Source organism: Lates calcarifer, linkage group LG10 (assembly GCF_001640805.2).
Source record: "Lates calcarifer isolate ASB-BC8 linkage group LG10, TLL_Latcal_v3, whole genome shotgun sequence".
NCBI lineage: Eukaryota > Metazoa > Chordata > Actinopteri > Centropomidae > Lates > Lates calcarifer.
This window is the reverse complement of record NC_066842.1, coordinates 8,209,326-8,226,974: the sequence shown is the minus strand read 5'-3', so window position 1 is coordinate 8,226,974 and position 17,649 is coordinate 8,209,326. Positions and strand designations below refer to the sequence as shown.

The 17,649-nt window shown below is 38.5% G+C and overlaps 2 protein-coding genes across 3 annotated transcripts; both read right to left on the bottom strand.

Annotated features, from left to right (window-relative positions):
• Window positions 1-3,895: 3,895 nt before the first annotated feature.
• LOC108888546 (glucoside xylosyltransferase 1) lies at window positions 3,896-12,176 on the bottom strand. 2 transcript variants are annotated; one of them, XM_018684584.2, is made up of 8 exons: window positions 11,796-12,176; window positions 11,119-11,211; window positions 9,361-9,544; window positions 9,072-9,203; window positions 8,742-8,993; window positions 8,007-8,130; window positions 7,746-7,918; window positions 3,896-5,122 (listed from the first exon to the last, which is right to left on the bottom strand). In XM_018684584.2, the coding sequence occupies exons 1-8, from the start codon at window positions 12,011-12,013 to the stop codon at window positions 4,931-4,933; spliced, it is 1,368 nt and encodes a 455-aa protein (XP_018540100.1). In that variant the 5' UTR covers window positions 12,014-12,176; the 3' UTR covers window positions 3,896-4,930. The 2 variants fall into 2 exon arrangements, with proteins under 2 accessions (XP_018540100.1, XP_018540101.1); XM_018684585.2 differs by lacking the exon at window positions 11,119-11,211.
• A 1,049-nt stretch (window positions 12,177-13,225) lies between these two features.
• On the bottom strand, window positions 13,226-17,248 carry LOC108888558 (YY1-associated factor 2). Its single transcript, XM_018684610.2, has 4 exons — window positions 17,083-17,248; window positions 16,646-16,771; window positions 14,280-14,432; window positions 13,226-14,184 (listed from the first exon to the last, which is right to left on the bottom strand). Exons 1-4 carry the CDS (start codon window positions 17,106-17,108, stop codon window positions 13,944-13,946), a joined length of 546 nt encoding a protein of 181 aa, XP_018540126.1. The 5' UTR covers window positions 17,109-17,248; the 3' UTR covers window positions 13,226-13,943.
• Window positions 17,249-17,649: the final 401 nt, after the last annotated feature.

The window sequence follows — 17,649 nt, the reverse complement described above, 5'->3', positions numbered from 1 at the left end:
ATTTATGGTTTTTTGAATGAACTACTGGATTCATTGCCATGAAATCTGGTACAGATATTCATGTCCCACTTGAAATTAATTGGAACAGTTTAGTGACATTTGATCTAGCATCATCATGCTCAAAACCTTAATTCATCAAATACTTTGGTTTATGACCACATTCAAAAGAACTGGCAGCCTCAGCTATATTTTGTGTTGAGTGCTAACTTGCTTAGTTAGCTTGCTTACATGCTAAACAAGGATGGTGAACATGATAAATATACCTGCTGAGCATCAGCATGTGAGTATTGCCATTGTATTTTGCCATGCTTACTCAAAGCATTTCTGTGTAAGTAGCCTCACAGAGCCACTAGCATACACTTAATCTTGATCCAGCATTTAGGAAATTAGGAAGAATCTCAATTTACAGTACAGTCTATCAATAATTGTACAGAGGCGAGACCTTTTGCCAAATGAAGAACAGAAGAAAGCTCAGTCAGCATCCAGACCATCTACAGCTGCCTTCTCATAAATTGGTTAAATTGAACTACATTTCTTGACAAGATGATATCCATATCTGACTATGGGCACTGAACTAGCTATTTCATTGTATTTGCATATGCATATTTCTCATCTTGTTCTGCTTACAGTGGCAAATTTACTTCTCAGCATGATACTGAAGGATCCATGCATAGCTAATGCTCAACGGTAAATTACATTAATTGTTTTAAACCCTGACATATCAGCACAATTATACCTGTCTCAGCAGTGCAGGCAAATGTATTATTGATCAAAATGTTCACTGGTTAAATGATATCCCTCTGCAGCAGGAAAAGTACAGAGCAGAGAGATGGATGCACAAGAAAAGAACAGATTTTCTACCTGGTCCATTTAGCTGTGATAAACCTCTTGCCTTCCTCTCATGCCCTATCTGGTTTTTGTCACTTCATTCGGTTTATCAAACTGACAAGATACATGACTCGCTGTCAGGTTCATGTCTTGACTAACTGGAGTCTCATCCTCAGTGAGAAGTGCTGTCTTGCAAAACGAGCAGATTGAAGAACAGGCATTCTTTAGGGGTATCGCTGATGAGTAAAACTTGTGTTGTCATGTCACATACTGAGTAATACGTTTAAGCTATGAAAGCCCCAATAGTCCTTTTGCTTCATCTTAAATGCCTCCCAGGTAGGTGTCATTGAACCTGTGTTACTACTACATTAACATTATATAAAAGTACTCTATAATGTGAACATGTTTTCTTCTATGCTGAAAACACTGAATCATCAGCCAGCTTCACAGTTCCATAGGGTTTTTAAGACTCCTCTGGCTCATAATTTCCAATATATGGCATGCACAGTTACTGAAGCTTTGACAAAGGTTTGATGACAAAAATCTTTTCTCTCACATTTTGAATTTCTGCATTTTCTTCCCACTCTCTTTTCAATGTCAATTTATTCACAAACACAAATGAATTTTCTGTCTGTCTTCTGTGTGCCAATAAGTGCTTAGATGGTGCTCTTCAAATATAATTGCTATATGCTCTGTTTTTCAGATCTACTATTTGTTGTACAACTACCTATCTTCTCATGAACACAACTACCTCAAGAACGTTCTGAGAGCTTTCATCTTCTTTCTGCTGGCTTAACTTCACCACAAGCCTGTAGACTCTAGGGGATCCTGTTCTATCTTCTACTTTAATGAATCTAATCCTAATCAAGGTGCTTCGCATCCATGAAGCCTAATGTCTAAAGTCTTCTTCTTTTGCTAATGTTCATAAATATTGTTATACACTTCCAATTGATCTCCTCTTACTGAATTATATGACTGCACCAGCTATTAGCAATCCCAGTAGGCAGCAGTAATTCTATGCCAACATTTTAGGATTAACTATTTTTGTTTTGATGCTTTTCTGCCCCCTGATGGCTGAAAATGCATCAATGCAGATTTCGCCATCTTGTCTATTAGAAAGTCTATTTAGGGCCACAGAAACTTTTAAGGTGCCCGGAGAGCTTTGTTTGATGAAAGTTAGACTTCAGTTATAATATATGTTACCTAATCCTCTGTGTGTTTCGCAAGTTAGTTGGTTTCAAAATCTCATAAAAAGCTCTGCCCACCTGACATTTAAAGACAATATGAGGCAATATTTTTCAAATAATCGACTTGTGTACGATTTGCTCACACATTTTCTCTTGGCATTCTTATAAATTCCAGTTTATGAGTGGGAAATGGTGCATGCATCGTTTTAGTGAGTACATATCATTCTTACATCTGGCCCCAGATGTAATGGACTCCACACTGGAAAACAGATCAGTGTCATCTTGAAACTCTTAATGTCCTTTGCACATAAATGTTTTTGATGTAACCATCACACTTTCCTCAAGTAAAGAGGATGTTGATGACTTTGCACTGCCTAATATTGCATAATCCTTACTTTGTGACCCTTTTTACTCTGTGTTGGACCATTTGCCTCTGACTGTTTTAATTTATGCCTGGGCTTTAAATCGCTATTGAACATCACGGAGACCAAGTGGTGCAAGCAATAACATGAATAATCCATTGGCAGTTCCTGTTAGACTGAAAGAGAATGAGAGCTCAATCACCATTATACTCAGGGGGAGTAAAACCAGGCTAGTAGCAGCATTAGCCTTTCCCCCTAAAAACTGAATATGCTTTGCATATTGAAGTTGTAAACATCTATCTTACTAAGGGTTGTGCTTGAAGGTATTCAATAATATCAGTGAGCATTTCACTGCAGATGTATAATCACTTCATAGGAGAAACAAACTGACCTCTGGTGTTCTTTTCTTTTTGCACAGGGCTCTTATGTATCCACACAGCAAACCACAATATGCACTTGCTTAACCTTTATAGACGCTTTTCAAAGTGGGTGTGGGCATAGTAGAGGAACTTCTAACATGTAGGATCTGGTGTTAAAAATATAGACCAGAGCCAATTTATAAACCGTCCTGATACTCTGCAGCACATCACCTGACACTGAGTGGGAGTAAAATGCCCTGAGGTTTGGAATGATCTACCTTTTTAACCACAACCTTTCCTAATGAAATAAACAAAATCATAAACTCTGTTACTGCTCAATAGCTTACAATGCAATACAACCATTAATTGTCTAATAAATCTTTTGGTAGATTTCTTCCGGTTTTAGATCATGAAACTGAGCTTTAGATTCTTTCCTAAAAAACTGAAAATGTTTGCTCTGCTCACTGCACACTTTGCAATTCCTTTAAAAGAAAATGGATATATCTAAGCACTTCTTAGCATAGAGACCATTTTAAATTCATCATGCAGACCTATTGCCTATTCCAGGCACGTCTGTCAATCTGCCTGTGAAATGAAGAGCCAGAGGCTACTGACCCAGACACATCAGCTCCTTTTTGGCCATCTAACAACACTTTCTGAAGTCTTCACACTCACACATTGATTTCTTATTTTCAGCTTGCTGTTGCCTTCTAGGACATGGCTCATGCTCAGTCTTTGTATGGCGTGAGTGGGCAACAAGTACAGTTTATGCAAAGTGGTTATGATGGCTGATGCAAAAGACTTAATAAGAATACTGAATCAGATGGAAGAAACTGAGAGTATTCCAAATAAAACCTTTAGGGATATCAGTTAGGTATGAAAGTAATTTCATTACATTAGAATTCATTTTCCTAATTACAAAAAACTTTGTATTTGTATAATTGCTTCACTTTTAGAGGCTCTCTAAATGTAAAGTAAATTTGCAGCTCAAAATAATTTACATTTATTGTTAAACAACAAACCACTATTATAGATATGTGACACTTGTCATTTGAATTGATTTTCATTCAACTTCATCGCAAAAATATATTTCTTATAAATACTACATATTGTATCTTAGGTACTAGGTATGGAATGCTTTAATCATCTGAGCCAAGTGTTCAAAGTTTATAAAATATTTATTTCCCATACATTTGAATGTGTATGCATTTTTTTTTCCTCAGTAAAACATTAAAACCACAGATTTTGTGTTGTTACATTCAATAGTGCAAATGTTTGTTTACCTGTCTTGGAGCAGCTTTAATGATGCTAGCTGGCTTAATTAGAAACTAACTGCTTTCTATGACACTGTCTCAGTTATTGGAAAATCTGCTGATATTGGTTAAGTTAATGAAATGACTTAAATACTAATAGAACGTATAGTAAACAATGCATTGAAAACATTACCATATACATATACTACCAGAGTATATGAAATGGTAGCCTCATGTTAAACATCAAAAGTGCTTTATGTCACAGATGTCATACAATAACAAATACTGATCAGATTAGATGAGTTTTAAGTATTCTTAATGTACTTCTTAATGTATACTTGTTTTGTTCAGTAGAAAAACATGAAGAGCATTCTTGTGTAGCTAACAAGTACCTGAAAATAACGGCAAACCTTTTCTATGATATACTGCATTCACAAAATCACTAATACAAAGCCTGTATGCATTGTTTTAAAATGAATCTAAAAAAATACTCAATAAGAATGGCATATTTAAGTACCCTGCTGTGTTTTTTCATAAAGAACTTGGACAACTTTACAAAGTGACTGTAGGTTTTTTCTTCAAACAAAAAAATAATGCCACCTGATTGTCTGAAATACAGTAAGTGTGCTTCTAATCAGCTATGAAGTCTAAAATCTCTGGAGGGCAAAGTGGAACCAGTGCATTTTCAACTATGGTGAGAACGAATTTGTGACCTGGTTGCGTGTTCATTGGACAGATATGCACCAACAGTGGCTTCACTCAAATAAAAATTAAAACCTGTTTCACAGATGACCTTTCCTCATTGCCACAGTCTTGATATGTAGTTTATAAAAAGATGACGGTTCAGTGTTGACCTGAGTCTGTTTTGTCATTAATCTCACTGGCTCCAAAGGAGTGTTTTCAACCCAAGAATTTTCATCCTGAGAGAAATTAGATGCTATTCATGGAGTGGTATTAAAGTGGAAACCTGATTGTCTTCTTTGTGTGATGTGCTGTTGAGCAGAGAAGATACTCTGTTTTAACTTCTTGGTAAACAGGTGGCTGGCTCTTCCACAGTAAGTATGTTTGGTCATCTGCAGTGATGCTTCTAGCGGCAGAAGCAGTGAGGTCTCCATGTCCTCGCCGAATGGGTACTGTGATGAAAAGAGAAATGTACAAGTATTATATTTCTGATTTCAGAGCTCTAGTTATAATTGTAAAGATCTGATTTTACTACATTGGCTACACACAATTTAAGTATTCTCCTGCTCCTGACATTACTCAATAAGAACTCAAGACACACAAAATGTTTTAACACCTGTTGCCTCCTGCGTCTTCCATGATGGGACAATAAGAACTGCATTCAAAACAGATGAATTAAGTGCCACATTTGTCACTGTCAGCTTGACAATAACATTCTACATTTGACTCTTATCTGTCAATTCAGAGTGTGTTTGGATGATGAATATCTATTACAAGAATGGGTTCAGTAAGGTGTGACAAGCAGTGGTGAATGCTACAGCTGCAGCATTCCAGATATGCTTCATTACAGTATGCTTTTGTGTCACGAAGTAAACAGCAAAGATAAAACTTTCAGCTCTTCAGCCAGTTGATATTAGCAGGCCGAGCTTTTGTCACGTACAGTGCGTAAATAAACATGCAGACCTTTTGTTGTTACATTGAGGTAAACCATTATTTTACTGCTCTAGTAAATAAGAAGAAATCACTATTTTATAGCGTCTCATTTGACTCTAGTTTGGCCAGACATTAGGTTACTCAAAGCACACTTTCTTTATTATCGTTCATATACTGCAGCAGGCAATAAAACACCATTTACAGCCTCCTATCGATTTTTATGTGGATGCTGCTGGTGCGTTGTACACACAGCCATCATGATGTCTCAAACTAGCATCAGCACTAAAAATTTTACAACTCTTCTGTGGGTTTGGTTGGGTAATGGTAGTGCCCTTTATTGCAAGCTCCTCTGCTGGCTGGGAGAGGCTGCCATGGGAGCCAGGCTGACTAAGGAGCTCTTGGTGGGATGGAAATGAGTGTTTCCTCCAGAACTGCCCGCTCCAGGCTTTAGGATGCTGTTCTTAAAAGGACTGAGTAGGAACAAAGTGGGAGGGGGCCTGAGGAGCTGGAGCAACAGGAAGAGTTGATAAAACGCTTCAATGAAATACAGCTTATAACAACAAAGGATGAAACCCTCCTCAGACCAGGCTCTGTTCTCATAAGGTAATTGTACTACAAAGCCCCAAATCCTACTTTAATCTACTTAATACAAGACATGTTTTATGCTAACTGATGACACACCACAGCACTCCTCAAACACCTAAAATCAGGTGGAGCATGGTATGTGCTGTCTTGGATGCTCTGTGTGTTTGTGCTGTCGGAGAGACTGATGGAGGCATGGGGGCCGAGTGCCCTATAATGAAGCCTGCTCGTTTACTTAATGGCTGAGAACATTGCCTGCACTGATAGTGGCCAGGCTGGGCCCTGTGGCGGTAATGGATGGAGACCAGCTAATGAAGCTTCTCTTGCTCCCCCCATCGTTGCCTGAATGTTGACCAGCGTGCTGAAATCAACAAGAGCAGATCGAAGACGTGCTGCTAGTGCAACAGTGAAAGAGCTCTCTGGCTGACTTGTCTGGCCACCGATGACGGATGTGTGGTGGACTTTTAAGCTCTAAAAGCTGAAAAGCATTTAAAGTAAATCTGACAGATGTCAGAAATCCAAGTTCTGCCCTCTTTTTTGCCAGCCATGCACTGGCAGCAATTCAGAAAATGTTTACTATTTTACAGAAGGTGTCAAAACACAACCAAGAAATTATTAAATCTTTTTACAATTATTACCAATTTACATCTTTAGTAGAAGTGACTAGTCTTGGGGCTTGGGGAAAATACTGAGAGATGGGCAAATACTACATTGGTCTTGTAGAATAGTCCTTTTAATAACAATTTATGTTTTCCTCTATCTTTGTAATAGTGAAAAGCAGCTATATTTAAAAGTAAACATAAGTCAGAATGAGCCTAAAGTTTAGCTTTTAAACAGATTTATTTTTGTCAAATGATTCATCATGGTGAAACTGGCTGTTTTAACAATAATTTAACATTAAACTATGAAAAATGATCTAAAAGAATCCAGACCTCTTTTGACCTGGACCAGTTTGACACTACAATTACTAATGTGCCAAAAGAATTGTCAGAATGAATGCCCTGAATTACAGGCTGCATCAAATCTGAAACAAATTTCATAAATTTTTGCCTAACAGATGAAAACATCTCAAGCAACATGTCTACTGGTTGAAACTGGGTGGGTCTGATTTGTCTGGTTTGGGAGAGCTAAGACAGAATGAAGGAAATGTTTAACAGGCTATTGATTAAGCCCTGGTGGATGGAAGCATCCGTAAGAGAAAAGCAATGGCCTGAAGTGATTATTGACAATATAATGACTAGTAAATGTTTCTCCAAATAGTCTGGTCTGCCTACACAACTGTCCTTTTAAAGACACAGAGGCACCAGAAAGAAAGTCTATAAAAGTGAGCACTAACTGGGATAAACAGTCTTTCAAACATTATGTCCCCTTTCATTATTTCTTCCACTTGCCTGTGTCTGGAGTAACTTTTAATAGAACTTTTTGGAGGAATAAAAATACTCTTTTCTATTCAGAAACCTTTTGCAAGACTTGGTGACTGTTAATATATAAGAGCCCTTAAGGAATTGTTTTTATATTTTACTGTGGGGGCTCCTTCTGCTGAGTTGAGGCTTTCTCTACCTTCTGGATGGCCTCGTAGACAGCTCGAAATGCTGGCTGCTTGTCATCATGGTAGACTCCCCTGTTACCATGGAGAATGAAGACACCCTCTTGTTCAGCCTGTTGACAGTTGCTGCCATAGATACAGTGGTCTGGACGGTAGTTCCACTGGCAGGGGAACACATATAGGCTCTCTGTAACACAGCAGGAGGTATTGGTAGGTTGATGAGGAGTCATAACATTTATTACTCTAAATATTACTCTACATTTGGTCACACACACCTGGGTTATGGTGAAATATAATATTAAGAAGGTCCTGGTCACCCCAGGTGATATTGAGTTTATACTTCTGCAGAAGAGGCATCAGAATTTCCTCCCACCGCAGTGCAACTGCTGTCATGTCATTCTACAAGGACAAAATACAGAAATCAGACAGCATTCATATTATTTTGCATAAACTTGTAATTCTGGGGAACAAATCCCTTTGTCAACACTTCACCTCAACTCAAAGAAATTGTTTCATCAAACGAGTATGCTCATTGTGAGGCTTTAGAAAGGAATTACAAGAGTGACCTCAGCTGGTCAATGTTGGTGGTACAGCTTCTCCTCGGACCCCCCTCCCTCCACTATTCTCAACTACTTTTCAGTATCAAAATTTCAACACTTCTCTAAATGTTTCTAAGTTAACAGAATGTAAAAATGTTCATGTTTAATATAACTAATATGACATCACATTACTCCATAAATGATTACAACACAAGAAATTATGGAAAATTTTAAACCTGAAAATATTAACTTTTTTTTTTTTTTTTTTAACATTTTAGACGTTTTTACACCTGCCCTCAGTAAAGGATCTTTATCCTTATTCTGTATTTTAATGTCATCATGGCCATAGTGATACACTTGTATATTAAACTGGCCAGATGAAGTACAAATTTTTAGCACATACCAACAGCTGACATTTACATATTACATACTACTTGTCTGAACAAGAAATAAAATCCACCTGCACATTACCTTAAAAAATTTCTCCCTGAGGCGCGTCATGTTAATGAGCATGACACCTGAGTTGATGCCTGTCTTGCCATAATAAGGGTGACGGGCGAAACGGTTGTACCAGCCAATGCGCGGCTCCTCATGCTCTGGAGCCATGGCAGCCAAGTGGCTTGAGTTGAACTGAGAAAGCAGGGCCCAAATGTCCTCTACTGGCTGCAGGAAAATGATGTCTGTATCCACATAGAGCAAAGAATCCACCCCCTTCAGGATTAGCTGGAAATAAGACAGCAATATTCTGAGAATATGTTGCACAAATCACACTGAATGTGTGGAGGATAACTCTTGACCTACTGGCAGGAAGAGCCTCTGGGAGGCACAGGGTTTGAAGAGCTTCTTCCACTCGTTTGCATTCTCCTTGGGAAAAGTGATGGGATAGATGGTGAACTTAAATTTGGTCTGAACTGTCCTGGGCCAGGAGTGCAGCTTTAAGAAAAAACAAGCACAAAAGATCACATTAATCATTTACAAGGATTTTGTCATAACTGGATTACAGGTTTAAGAAACTCAAGCTATGAGCAGATGACTGCAGAAGTACATGCAAATTCTGGTGGTGTTGGGGGGACAATAGGAGGATACTTACAGCACTTCTGAAGCTGTTATGTAGATTATCCTCAGCAAAGATGTAGAAGTGCAGAGGCTTTTTGCTGAATAGAACAGCAGACTTCAACATGGTGAGAGTCTCCTCTAGCCTGGGGCCACAGGCCACCACAGCGAGGTGACTCCTCTCATCCCTATGTTCCTTGACTGCAGAGCCTGACCTCCTTCTAAGAGCCAAGACAAAGTGAAATGATTCAGTGAGTAACCTGTTATTTCTACAACAGCATGGATTCAGTGACATGTGCAGGAGTGAACAACAAAGTAATGAAGATATCAGCAGGCTCAGCTGACTAATATTCAGCCCTGTAGGGTTAGAAATGCCATTAGAGCAAGAGGTGTAGTACATTACTATCACTCATGCTTTGTGCTGCCTCCAAGTGTTCCTTGTAAACTACTGCTCTCAGGTATGTCACTAGGGCTAGGCGATAAAGGAATTCATAAAATTAATTAGAAAAATGCATAGATTGCAAAAATCAAGATTTGTGCATCCTCTGCCATTAGCAGCTCCAGCAGTTCTCGGTAGTTACAACAGTAATGTAGGCTGTCACCATCCTCTTGGAGATGCCTGCATGTCTGAACTTTGCTGGTCAACAACAAACATGAGTAATGACAGCCACAGTTGGTGAGGACAACAAAATAATGCCAAAGAAAGTATCATGTCATGTACGCTTAGTGAAATGGAAATGGTTTGGTTTTGCAATGTCTGTTGTGACACAGGCCACACCTGTGTAAAGTTTGTAAAAATTCTACAAGGCTCTGCAAGGCCAAGTAGATAAAAGTCAGTTTCAGCTTAGGTAAATTTTACATTATAACACCTTATATCACTGTGTGGCGTGTGCTGTAGTAACTGAGTGGAGACTGGAGGCTTCAGTGTGCAGCTGCCTAGCTAACCTCTACTAATAGCCTGCGTGTAAGCTATTTAGGGGACATCTGTAAGTTGTAGTTACAGAAAATAACCTGGGTTGCACTCTCCATCTCTCAACTGCATTAGTCTCCTGCACATTGGTCACATGCCCCACCACCTCAAGTAAATTCTCAACCTTTGGGAAACACTGTTCTATTAGCACTAAAAGTAGCAGCACAACAACCCTGTTGCAGCACCCGAAACAAAAGCATGTAGTGGAATGGGAGCAATGTGCATCTCTAAAAGATTCTGATACTAGCTCCTGTCCTAGTTACAAAACCAAAGCTAAGAAGCAGAAAACTTAGCTGCCAAATTTTCTATTGTCAAAAAGGTATGACAAGACAGGCTATTGTAGTAGTTCATTGATATTGTATACATATGGAATATAATTTTAATAAAGAAAACTATTTTTGAATCATATTGTTGAGTTCAAGGAGACAGAAAAAAAATCACTAAAATGGAGAATCGGCCATAACACTGAAAAAATATAAATAGATAAATAAAAATCTAGATTTAACTTTTTGGCCATATCGCCGAGCCCTACCTGTCACATTTAAAGGAACACTTTGCCCATTTACAATCTTTATCTCTATACATGTATAGTGCGGCAAGCCTAGCATAGATAAAGTAGTAGCAAAACAGATTATACAATGCCAAAAGAGGGTTAGCAAAGGGAATGACTTATCATTCCCTTTGCTTTCCCTTTGGATGCAGCAACAAGCTGTATTTTACTTTGACCTGTAAACATAAAGTAGGTGAAAGTTAAAAGAATTCAAAATCTATAGATTATCAAAGGGTAGTGGTATCTTTTATAGAGATGCACAAAATCAGTCATACCTAAGAGGAGATTCCAAAAAGCAGTTCACTCCACAAACATCAGCAGGCAGTCTCCAATATGGATTCCAGTAAGAAACTGACAGTGATTTACACCTGTCAGAATGAAAACGTGAGCTTTGCGATCCTTGAAATTAAATTAATCTCTTGGACATCAGAGCTAGATGCTTCGGGATTAGATCTGTCCTGAACTGCTTCTTAGAGTTAGTGGTTTGACAGATGGCAGTCCTTTAAATCCGACCAAAAGCTGATGAGGCACAGAATTAGTTAGCAGCAATGTTAATGGTTAGTCAATTCTATAGCTAACGCTAGCTAACAGGTGGTGGCTAAAAGGTACACAGCATTGGCAATTTTGAATATATAACATTATAGACAGCAGGAGCAAAAAAGCACAACTAAAACGCTGGTTATACTTTAAAGTTAACCAGCTCAGTTAAATTGTTATAAACCTAGTAGCTAACCGAAACATGTTGGGTTTTTACAACTTATGTGCCCTAACATTAGTTAACGTTAACGTTAGCCGTAGCAGAGCAATACACGATTCAACGAAAACGTTAGTCATAACCACACTATTTTGTCCAACCTACGCTGACTTAGTAGCAAATGCAAGAACAGCTAGAGCTAACTACTCATAATGTCAGTTGTGAAATGAAACAAGGCGACATAGCTAGCTAAGCTACCTGTCAAGTCCTTCTTCACGGTCTCGGAGGCCTGCCAGTCCTGGCCTTTTCCTGAGAACTCGCCGGGTGTCATGACTGCTCCTGTCGGTTATCTCCTGTTCCTTCAGATTCCAATCGTCTCTGTCCTCCAAGGTGGAGGCTAGTTGACTGAACACATACAACAGTGAACAGAAAGTGAAGACCATGCACAGAAGAAATGCGTGAAGATAGCATCGCATTGTGCGTGTCGCGTTTTATGCGCTAGTGAATCATTTTTGTTGATCTCAGCACTTAGTTCACCAACAATCTATCACTTAAGTCAAGACAGAAGGTAAGCCGAAGGGCGCAGTTGGTGTTTACAGTTTTCCGCCCCACCCACCTCTATTACACGTGTGTTTGGTTTGTGTGGTTAACTAGAGTCCCCCCCCGTCCAGTTTAATGAGCTGATTAAGGAACATCCCGAGGAGACCGTCTACTTGACGTCTTGACTGTCCCGTGTGTGGCCACGGCAGGCCAGGCCAGTTGAATTACATCATGTTACTTTTAATCAACACACACCTTTCTGGCATCATCAAACTGGGGAAGCACGTCTAACCATTCCTGTAACTTTCCAAAACCTCAACATTTTGTAATCTGGTTGTGTGATGATCATCTTGGATAATCTAGTCCAGTTTTGACCAGTAGTATTAGTATTGATTTTTCACTCAAGTATTTTATAAAAGTGCAAATTCATAGCTACAGTAGATTTTCACAGATGCAATGGTGGAAAATGTACTCAGATCATTTAATATGATTTAATAATCATCAATATGTACTATTATCACAATGTAAAAAGTATGCAGCAAATAAGTAGAAATTCTGCACTACATTCTTTAAGTTTCAAGAGGAAATGATCTCTGGATTGTAAGTATTGGGAGTTCAGCAACATTTAATGTTGTAGCTGTTAAATTGTTCCATATCAATGCATCATATTTTGTAAACAGATCGTGTTTTGTTTGTAAAATCTCAATATGCAAAGTATCCCACCTGTTAAATAAAAGCAGCATAGTGGAGTAAAAAGTAAAATATTTCCCTCTGAAATGCAGTGAGGTAGAAGTTTAAAATATCATCCTGTGATGCAAAGTTGTACAGTATGTGAGTAAATGTAATTACATTCCATCGCTGCTTTCAGGACCTTTAAAACAAAAGTGTATGGAAAATGGTGAAGAGTACACACATATAATACAATAATGAAGGGTGTGCAACTCATTGATTGATTGGAGCTGCCTAAACAAGTTAAATACCAAGTCTGTTAACTTTTCATGCATTAACTTTATGGACCATATCAGACATGGTGTGAAAATAGGTTGTTACCAAAGTCAACTTACAATCATTATATGGAAATTTCTAAGAGAGCCGTGTGTTTTACAAACTGTTACTGTCCATCATGAAAAAATTTAAATAAAAACATATTCAAGTATCTACATCTTATTTTATTTAACATTATTGTACAATATAAACCATTCTATAGATTAAATCATGCTCAACTCTACCAAGTGAAGGAGAAGCATACTTACAATGACTGTTCAATATTTTTACTCAAATGTTAGACAGTGAAACAATTATTGCATCCAATGGCATAAAATGATAGCTGGATAAGGCCAGTAACCAACAGTGTTATGATTTACTGAAAACGGCAATAAAGTGGAAATAATGCTTTAAAAAAATGTTATCATGAACATAGGATGCCATTAAGTGCAAAAATGATAACAAAATTCAAGGATAAACTACAATTCTGAGATGACTTCTTCACATTTTCTTTCATAATGCACCTTTTATTCTGTGCAGCAACGAGCAGCTGAGTGTAATGCTGACGTAACACTGAGGTGTTAAAAGACAAGTCACCACAACACATGACACAGTTCCTCTGACATCTGGGATTTAATGCTACTGTTGCTTTTTTTTCAGTTCATCGTGGTAGGTTTTGCCGTAACAGTTCTGACGTCCTGACTCTTGAATTCTTTATCATTATGGAAAGGCAGTGAAAAATAACAACCCCAAATGGAAGTGAATGCTATGTTGTTGGCATTTAAAGTATTTTTTTTTTTTAAAAAGCAGTTGAAGTTAAATCTCTGGTTGAGGTTTTTGAGAGTGCAGAAGAATGAGTTGTGCCTCCTGGGAGTGTGAAGGTTAGTGAGTCTCCCCATTGACCGACGAGCCCTCCCCGCGGGGCGAAGAGCACCTGGAGACCCCTCGTTCAGTGTTATCAGAGCTTGAGCCGCTTTGACTGTGTTGGTCTGCTGAGGCAGCACTTGTTGAAGTGGATGTGGGTTTGGCTTTCTCCTTAAAGTCTGTGATTATTACAGTCAAGTCTCCAACTGTGACCTCTAGATGCTGGGCGCTGCTCCTGTCTATGTTTTTTAACCTGGGCCTGGTGAGGAGAGAAACAAACAGAAACAGGATTTGGAAACTGCTTGGAAGATACTAAATGTTTTAGTTATTACAAAGACCACATTAATCCCTTACCTCATCTTTTTATGGCTTTTCTTTTTCAGTGTTGTGTCTTTATCACTCTTGTCTTTCTCTGATTTTTCTTTCTTTTCCTTTTTGGGGTGTGTTGGTGGTGCAAATTGCTGATTTACTTGCTGAGCAACCAGCTGAGAAACAGGCCGCGGTTTTCTGAAAGAAATAGAAAAAGGTTATACTTATATCAATTAACCTGTTAGTCAAGTGAGCATGTGGTTTACAAGAAAACAAGAAGTTAAAGGATGAGTTCAAAGTTTTTCAAGGCTGTCTTGACATAGTAGTCAGGTGCACATATTCATACTGAAACAGGTTTTGCTTGCTGTGTCCTTCTTGGCCATGTAGAGATCGCCCCTCCTAAACAGATTCCAATGTAAGTGATGAAGGACAACATCCACAGTCATCAGTTTGTGTAAAAATAAAATAAGTGTATCTGAAGTTAATATGCGTCTTCAGCTGTCTGAGTTACATCAAGTGGTTGTCTTCAAAAATAACAGTATCAAATGTCCTCTTTCTGTTTCCCCAAACAGTGTTTCCATATTGAACTACAGTGGAGGTATAGCAACATACAGAGGGACTTCCTCAGTAAAAGGACTGTAACATTGGAAGATACCCACTTGATTTCATTAACTGAGACTACTGAAGCTTCATAATAACTTAAGATAAACTTTGGAATGTATTTTTGCACAGTCCTCCATCTCTTTAATTGGATGCACATAAAGAAACGATCTTTTCACAGCCAGTCTGAACAGGAAGGAGGATTACAGCAGGCTAGACCTGTTGACCAGTGAATACTGTCTATTATTTTAAGACATACTTGACAATTTGTGAAATTATCCATTGAACTATGGTTTTGACAGACAAAAATTCCTTAAAGCGAAACAAGCCAGATCACTTCACAATGGATTCAGCATGACTTTTCTCCAGCACTGGTGCTGCACAAATGTAGGTTATTAGTACTATAACAATGTAAGATTACCACTATCTGCTTCTTTTCATGATCTGGAAAGCAATGCTCATTAAATCCTGTTGGCTGCAGATCCAAGAAACTGAACTGAGAGGAAAACACCTCAAGTGTCAAATTCAAGTTTACCACAAAGCAACCTGCTTTTTGTTTACTTTGATGCATGTTGTAGTCCAAAAAACGGGTAAGCTGGAACAACTTGACGGTTACATTCACGGAAAGCTCAAAATATTACTTTATAATACCCTTTCTTTTCCTCTCCCTACTTTCATCATCTAATCTTTCCAAGTTACCGGATCCTTTTGTTTCAGGAACAGTGGTAAAAAGTTTCAGAGCTTTTGCTCAACACAATCAAAAGCACAGTTCAGTACATGTGCTGAAGTCTGTACTAGCTTAAGATTTCTCTGCATACACAGAAAATTGAAAGTGCCATTCCAACCTACAAAGAAATGTATGAGTAGATTTTCAGCCATTAAACAGTTTCACATGGCCAAGTACCTCTTACTCTCAAATATCACTCATATTATTGTATTATATTAATATTTGTTTAATCCTCTTATGCCCTGCAATGGACTGGAAATCTGTCCAGGTTGTACCCTGCCTCTCGCCCAATGTCAGCTATGGATAGTAAAGGTAGACAGGTGTAGACAGGTATAGATAATGAATGAATGAGTCATGAATCAGTTGCCAGTTCAATGTGCCCACCTATTTAAAACTAATGTTCGTCTAATATAGTAGTCCTGCAATAGATCCTACCTTTAAAGTGGCTAATGAAGGTTTGTTTTTGTTTAAACTGTTGAAAGGGTGTTGATTCAAGCCTATGGTCATGTTGGATATAAACAGGATATTAAAAACAACCTCAGTATAATGCAATACAATTTTACAGTATAACAAAAATGGTAAAATACTGAGATCCTACACCAACCTCCACCACTTCAAATTTCATTCAGTCATTCATTGGGGTGTTTCTTTTCCACAATATGAAGTTATAAAGCTTGGTAAAATACCGAATCCCTTATTAATTTCTGTAGCTCTAAGAAGTTGTCAAATTTACTAAATCTCACCCAGAGTCACGGGGGAAAAAGTAAGGATGGCCTCGGTGTTCCCAGCTGTAGATCGGCCCATGACCATAGAATAATCTCCATAAACCTGCAGCAATAACTCTCTAAACAGTTTCAACACAAACCTAACTGTCCGACGTCATGATTATAGGATTTATTGCAGGACTGTTGCAAGAGATCGGCGTAATACACCTCAACTAAGTATACTTTTTATCGCGCAAAGAATCGCATTTCCTTGTTTAAAAAAAAGACTCCGTGAATGCAGGTAACATACAACTGAAACTGATTAAAATAGTTGAACACTGCTTTGATCGTTAAACATTTACATCTACTGTTATTCTTACCGTGTTGACGTCCCCTTCCTGACATCACACATCATGCACTTGAACGCCTCAGCGCTGTTTCTGAATGTGCAGACGCTACAGTCCCAGTACCCATCGTCGGAGGATGGCTTGGATTGCCGCTTTGGCCTTCAGACAAAAACAAAACAAAAACACAGTGAGAGCGGCGCGTTTTCAGTGAGAGCAGTGACTTCAAAGACAACCTGTTTGATATAGACTACCCATACGGCAAAGAAACGACACCAAAGTTAATATTTCCTGCTCAGAAGTCAGTCATTGAGAAGGGAGCTTTCAGTTTACACAGGCAGTTGCCCCGTGTTAAACCAGCAGTCAGCCGCCATGAACACTTCAGTAAAACAGCTCCATCCATTGACCGAGCTCTCTCTTTTCAAATAGCCCCAGTAAAGTCTTCATTCAAAACACACTAGCGACGGTTTTACCTTGTGGGGCTCTTCTTGTCTCCCATTTTGCGAAAACTTCGACTCAGTAGAGTTGAAAAGGCTCAATGTTACAGGTGAAAAAACGCATTTAGCTGCTACTCAGCTGTCGTGGAAACTCCTGTCGAAGGATCACCACGTGACAGGGGCTCACCCAATCACTGCTAATGTAATCACAACAGAGGGCAGTTATAAATGTGACACAACACTGATGAAAGCCGCCTTGTAAAATTTATAGCATTGTATGTGTAAGACGTACAGCGTGTAGACAGGCTTTAATGATGAATGGGCAAGTACACACGAACACGACTACTATTTATAAATCTGCACTGAAATAAACACTCGCGAGACATAATAAATATTAATCGCCAGATGTTCAGTTCTAGCAAATTACTTTATACCTCTAGTCCACAAGATTTCAGTGGCACATATTGCGATTTTGTTTTTACTTCATTTATATGACTGCTAACGGGAAACATTAAGGTCTTACATAGACAAGTTGTAAGTTTAGAAAACAATACATTACTGTTGATTAGATTTCTCAACAGTACATAAAGTGGTTAGAATTAG